Genomic DNA, 4,730 nt, shown 5'->3' on the forward strand with positions numbered 1-4,730 from the left:
CCCGATGGAATGGAGTCGACTTGATGAAGTTGACGAATGCACGACTGCAAAATGCACCAGGATGGCAATGCCAGCTCGACACTCTGAACAGAGGAGTGGGCATCTTTGTCGTGTATGGCGCGCGAGGGCCGACGCAGCGAAGCAGCAGGACAACATACGCTCGTGTCAACGGAAGGTAGACACGAGAGCCCGCACATGAGTGCGGCACGCATGGACGCGTTTTGCAATTTGAAAAGCCTGTCGCACGAAAACGCCAGGACGATGGCTCCAAGTGCTTCGGGTAATCTGAATGTGAACGAATCCCCGTCGATCCGTTCGCATTCCTTCACAAGACTGCTCGACGTAACCTCGAGCGAACTGACTGTTGGACGTAAGATTTCGAGAGAAAATGCAGCATGCGTTGTCGAGGCTGGTGTTGGATATTACGACTTTTGGTACTGCGTCGACCCGAGAGTAAAGCTGTCGTTCCCGCCTTTGGCAAGCGCTTCGCCGAGGGCTGTCCCGACCAAGTGCGTGTTGGTGATCTTAATGTCGCGTTGCTTGCGCTGTCGCATAACCTTTTTGTTGCCTTTGCCGTGGACCTACCGAGAACCAAATCGTTCGACCATTTTGTCCCGAGAGAACGACTGCACATGCTCCCAAAACATACCTTGCGCATTTTCGATCGATGCAAGTTGGCTTCGTGCATATCTCGCGTCATGAGCCCGCATTGCAGCAGCTTTCTCTCCAACGACAGCCGATCGGCTGGCCAGTCTCGCAAGGTATCACGCCACAATTGCCGCACGTCGTTCGTGCAACCTATGAGGTGCCAAAATGACTTGGTCGAGTTCAGGTCGAGGAGATGATAGCTACCGTGCTTTAGGAGAGGCACCGTGAGTCCACGACCAGGTTTTGGTGCGGCATCCCAGCGCTGCAGCATGGACACGTTTCCCCGAGGATCGGGATAGGCGGTATCGAGCGGCAAGTGCCCCGCGTCAAAGTTCAAATGGTAGCTACAAATGGATGCGTCGCCGTGAGATGGAATTGAAACTAATGTTGAGCTTCATCATGTACCGTGTTTTCTTGGTGGCCGACAAATTCAAATCGCGCACGGACGATACGCTCTTGGACGCCATCCCAGCCATAAACATTTGCGGCTGGGAGCTGCCGCCGCCAGTCTGGCTCGCGCATCGTGATTCGAATGAAACAAAGGCAAAAGCAGGTCGACATCAAGTTGAGTCGCAGTACATGAATAAAGCACATCAACCATGCTGCTTCATGCAATATCGAATGGACATTGCAACGGCATCGTTGCCATAAACGTACCTTGGGTGCTGCCGATACGCGAAACCAGTGGTCCCCAACTTTGACAGCGTCGCCACGTCGGACTTCGTTCGTGATATCTTCTTTCGTCGCCACCATGTAGCATCCTTCGGACGCAAGTGCATGACGACTGGAATAGATGGGACAGTGCCTCACCGTGCTCGACCAGACCAGTCCCCGACAACTCGACAAGGAATTGGGCCCCACGCGGGTAGTACACGTCATTGCCGTCCTCCGTGTTGCGGATGCAGATAACGGTCCCAATGCGCGTGAGATCGCGGAGGTCGTCTTCCACGTTCTTGTAGCAATCCTTCAGATCACGAAAGGGTATGCCTTCAGGAGACTAATGCGTTTCTGTGAGCCAACGAAGCACGTGGCCATGCGGTGAAATGACCCGATTCAGTTGTCGAAGGACGTCGTTGCGGCTTTTAATGTCGAACTTGGCCTTGTACGCAATCTTGTCCCCTTCAATCCGGACCTTTGGGTTGTTTCGCACCCGATCGCAGACTTCGTACTCGCCAGGCGAAGCCAGATCCTGCGATACCGACACATGAGAACGACCTGTAGACGAGCTGAGGACAGTACAATGCCCGTCTTTTGGTAGATTTGCGGCACAGTGACCGCAGCGTGGTTTGCAATCGAGTTCAAGTACTCGAGAACTTTCTGCAGTCTCCCCACCACAGTTTCTGGGACGTCTGTGGCCAAGCAGTCCCATGAGCATCAACGAAGAACCGTGTTGCAGATGTGCGTACCCTTCGGGGCGACCTCGGAGACCCCTGGGTCGGTGGACTCGGGCGCCTTGGGCTCAGGAACCGCCTTGTTGTACGCAAGGGTCTTCCACATTGCAGAATGCCCCGAGTAAATGTGAAAATCCTTTTTATTTCAATATCACCTCCATATCGGATTATACAGGTTACGGGATGTTTAAAAAAGCCGTTCAAAAAAATTCTGAATACTAGAATTATTGCAACAATTAGAAAGGTGTGCCACCGCTTCCTCGCGCTTCCGCGGTTGCGGGACCGAGGAGCCGATGGCGCGGCAGATGGAAGGCCAGAGCCCACACGCCAGTTCCCAAATGGATGCACGCGTACTTGCTATCCCAAGACAAATTGGCTATGGCCTCCAGGGGGCCTCGAAATTCGAGTGCTGCTGTGTCCAAAGTTGCCTGTGCCGCTCCACTGAGCCACAGACTTGGACGGAGACGGGGCGACATTCGATGGGATGTGGTGGTAAATGTCAGGACGGTGTGACTGTGGAGGGGCGGCGGAACTGGCCGAGGGCTGGTGTTGGCGCTGGTTGTTGTCGGTGTAGCCGTATCCCGGTTCGTCCTGCAATACCAACGGTGACGGTACCGCGATGGTTAGGTACTCTAAACAAATGACGGACCTGGGAAGTCATCATAGCCATCGCCCCGGCGGATCCAAGCGTGCTGCGTGACGACGGGGGTCGTTGCGATGACGATTGCTGGTACTTGTCTGACGACATGGGGCGGCCATCGACGTGCTGGAACTCGTCGTTGTTGTTTTGAGAACGGCTCCTCGGGTCGCATCTAGCGTTCCTCGCAATTCATGGCAATGGCTCGAGCATGACCTCAACATACTTATTCCACAGCGGTGGAGGGGCGACCCAGTGAGGTTGGTGCGGTCGATGCATGGGTTGTTGCGATTGCTGCTGTTGATACAGAGTTGTAGGTTCCATAGCGTGGGGACGTGGGTACGACGCCGTGGTAGGAGTATACAAGTTGCCGCCATGGTATTGTGGTGGCGGCGCCGCGAGAGGGGTGGACTGTGAGGCTGATGAGTACCCGGAGCTCCGATTCCACAGTCATCGGTCACTACGTACAGGAGAAGGGCTGAGTCGGGGAACTTCATAGCTTTGAGCTCCAGCAAGCGGCGCTTGGCCACGTCGCCTGTACACGGAGTCAGACGTGCATGGCTCTCGATCGCCGAGCTGCACTTACTTGTTCGAACCGCCTATCGAGTGAAAAACTCCTGGCGATGGCGACGGGTTCGTGTTGGCCGGGACAGGGTTGATATCGTACGGGTTGTGGTAGTGCCCTTGTCCATCGTGAGCGAATGGGTTGAACGAGCTGCTACCGCCTCCAAAACTCCGGCCTCGAGGGTCGTGGCCGCTCTGTGCAGCCCTGTGTTTGACGCAGTCAGGATCGATCCATGCCACAGGGGGAGTGTACGTAGAGGGGCCTGCTTGAAGCGTCGGACCGGCACCAAACATGGCGGCACTACGGGTTCCGACGGTCGGTCGCACACACGTCGTACTCACATACGTACGAGCGAGGCTGGCCATGCGACATCGACGGAAATCCTCCGCGCCTGCGTTGAAAACCACGATGAACAGCAACGACTTGGCAAGGAGAGAGTGCAGCAGTGGCGCACCCTGTCATGAACCCGCGCTGCACAATCCAAACAGGACGACACTGCGGCCGTGTATTTATAGTTGACCAACCGCTCTCGTCAATAAAAGCAACCTCCTTACTCCACTACACTAGCTCGGCGACAGGAGGGAAGGACCCACGGGCCACCTCGACCACCAAGGGTAACCAGAAGAGCGCCCCCGAGAAGAAGAGGAGTTGCCACTAACGACATGACGTCCGGAGGGCCTTGGACGTTGGCAAAATAGCCCAGGAATGACCCCAAGAGCGGCTCCCACAGCACGGCGACACCCACAACGAGGGGGCTCACGTACTTGACAGCCAAGTTCATGAGTGTATGGCCTGCAATCCCAGAGACAGCGGCTGCGCTGAGGGCATACCCCGCTCGCTCCGCGTGGCCAAAATACCCAAACAACGCGGTTGGCCCGACCGACGTCACTCGTGTCGTTGGCTCAAAGGCAAGCGACGCCACGGCCAACGTCACTGCTGCAATCAACGTGACTGGAAAAGCATAGATGAAGAGGGGCATGAACTGCCGGCAGCTCGCTCCGACCTCCAAGTACGGAATGACGCCCTGCCACGCGCCCGCGTCGTCAAACACTGAAAAGACCGTGATCCACCCGCTGAGGTGGCACGATCCCGACCCGTGCGAGACAGAATGGCAGATGCGCTGCCAAAACTCGACGTCGGGCTTGTTGGCGGCCGCTGCCACGAATTGGTCCAACACTGGTGTAAGCATGCTCATCCACTTTGTTGTCAGATCACCAAACGTGGCGAGTTTGTCCGCTCGTCGGCGAATGTCTTCCCAATCCGAGCCAGTCCCGAGCAGCGTCACCGTCGGGATGCCGCACTGGAGCTCGAATTTGTACGAAAAGTACTTTTTCATGGACGCCATCATGACAACACTGCCGACGATGCGGTCGTGAAACGTCGTCGTGCTGAATGACGGCAGCACCCACTCGCTGAGCGCAGGGTCGACGAGGTGGTCCGTCATTTGATCGATCATTTGGGTTGCCATGTATCCGTAGTCCACAGTTCG

At 56.1% G+C, this 4,730-nt stretch overlaps 3 protein-coding genes across 5 annotated transcripts in view; all 3 read right to left on the reverse strand.

Moving 5' to 3' along the window:
• Positions 1–154: 154 nt before the first annotated feature.
• On the reverse strand, positions 155–2,158 carry H310_12409. 2 transcript variants are annotated; one of them, XM_008879446.1, is made up of 9 exons: positions 2,055–2,158; positions 1,888–1,997; positions 1,697–1,837; positions 1,459–1,645; positions 1,306–1,409; positions 1,054–1,157; positions 853–992; positions 650–798; positions 155–581 (listed from the first exon to the last, which is right to left on the reverse strand). In XM_008879446.1, exons 1-9 carry the CDS (start codon positions 2,143–2,145, stop codon positions 423–425), a joined length of 1,185 nt encoding a protein of 394 aa, XP_008877668.1. In that variant the 5' UTR covers positions 2,146–2,158; the 3' UTR covers positions 155–422. The 2 variants fall into 2 exon arrangements, with proteins under 2 accessions (XP_008877668.1, XP_008877667.1); XM_008879445.1 differs by having other exon boundaries at positions 1,054–1,409.
• Positions 2,159–2,233: 75 nt separating this feature from the next.
• H310_12410 lies at positions 2,234–3,743 on the reverse strand. Of its 2 annotated transcripts, XM_008879447.1 has the most exons (8): positions 3,696–3,743; positions 3,591–3,632; positions 3,494–3,541; positions 3,263–3,445; positions 3,145–3,211; positions 2,903–3,087; positions 2,689–2,851; positions 2,234–2,630 (listed from the first exon to the last, which is right to left on the reverse strand). In XM_008879447.1, exons 1-8 carry the CDS (start codon positions 3,701–3,703, stop codon positions 2,397–2,399), a joined length of 930 nt encoding a protein of 309 aa, XP_008877669.1. In that variant the 5' UTR covers positions 3,704–3,743; the 3' UTR covers positions 2,234–2,396. The 2 variants fall into 2 exon arrangements, with proteins under 2 accessions (XP_008877669.1, XP_008877670.1); XM_008879448.1 differs by having other exon boundaries at positions 3,591–3,743.
• Positions 3,705–4,730, reverse strand: part of H310_12411 (hypothetical protein) — a 4,203-nt gene continuing 3,177 nt past the window's right edge. The window contains exon 2 of the mRNA XM_008879449.1: positions 3,705–4,244. Within this exon, the coding sequence (XP_008877671.1) occupies positions 3,792–4,244 (453 nt within the window). The 3' untranslated portion in view covers positions 3,705–3,791. The remainder of the gene's footprint in view (positions 4,245–4,730) is intronic.

Source organism: Aphanomyces invadans (assembly GCF_000520115.1).
Source record: "Aphanomyces invadans strain NJM9701 unplaced genomic scaffold supercont1.39, whole genome shotgun sequence".
NCBI classification, from domain to species: domain Eukaryota; phylum Oomycota; class Saprolegniomycetes; order Saprolegniales; family Verrucalvaceae; genus Aphanomyces; species Aphanomyces invadans.

Bases quoted from the DNA above. Each gene is read 5' to 3' on its own strand.
- H310_12409 (XM_008879446.1), bottom strand. From the start codon at position 2,145: ATGTGGAAGACCCTTGCGTACAACAAGGCGGTTCCTGAGCCCAAGGCG. The intron at 799-852 runs GTAGCTATCATC...GGCACCTCATAG, and splicing joins GGTGCCTCTCCTAAAGCACG to GTTGCACGAACGACGTGCGG. The intron at 582-649 runs GTATGTTTTGGG...GGTTCTCGGTAG, and splicing joins ATCGATCGAAAATGCGCAAG to GTCCACGGCAAAGGCAACAA.
- H310_12410 (XM_008879448.1), bottom strand. From the start codon at position 3,703: ATGACAGGGTGCGCCACTGCTGCACTCTCTCCTTGCCAAGTCGTTGCT. The intron at 3,212-3,262 runs GTAAGTGCAGCT...CTCCGTGTACAG, and splicing joins TCGATAGGCGGTTCGAACAA to GCGACGTGGCCAAGCGCCGC. The intron at 3,088-3,144 runs GTACGTAGTGAC...TCAGCCTCACAG, and splicing joins CCCGACTCAGCCCTTCTCCT to TCCACCCCTCTCGCGGCGCC.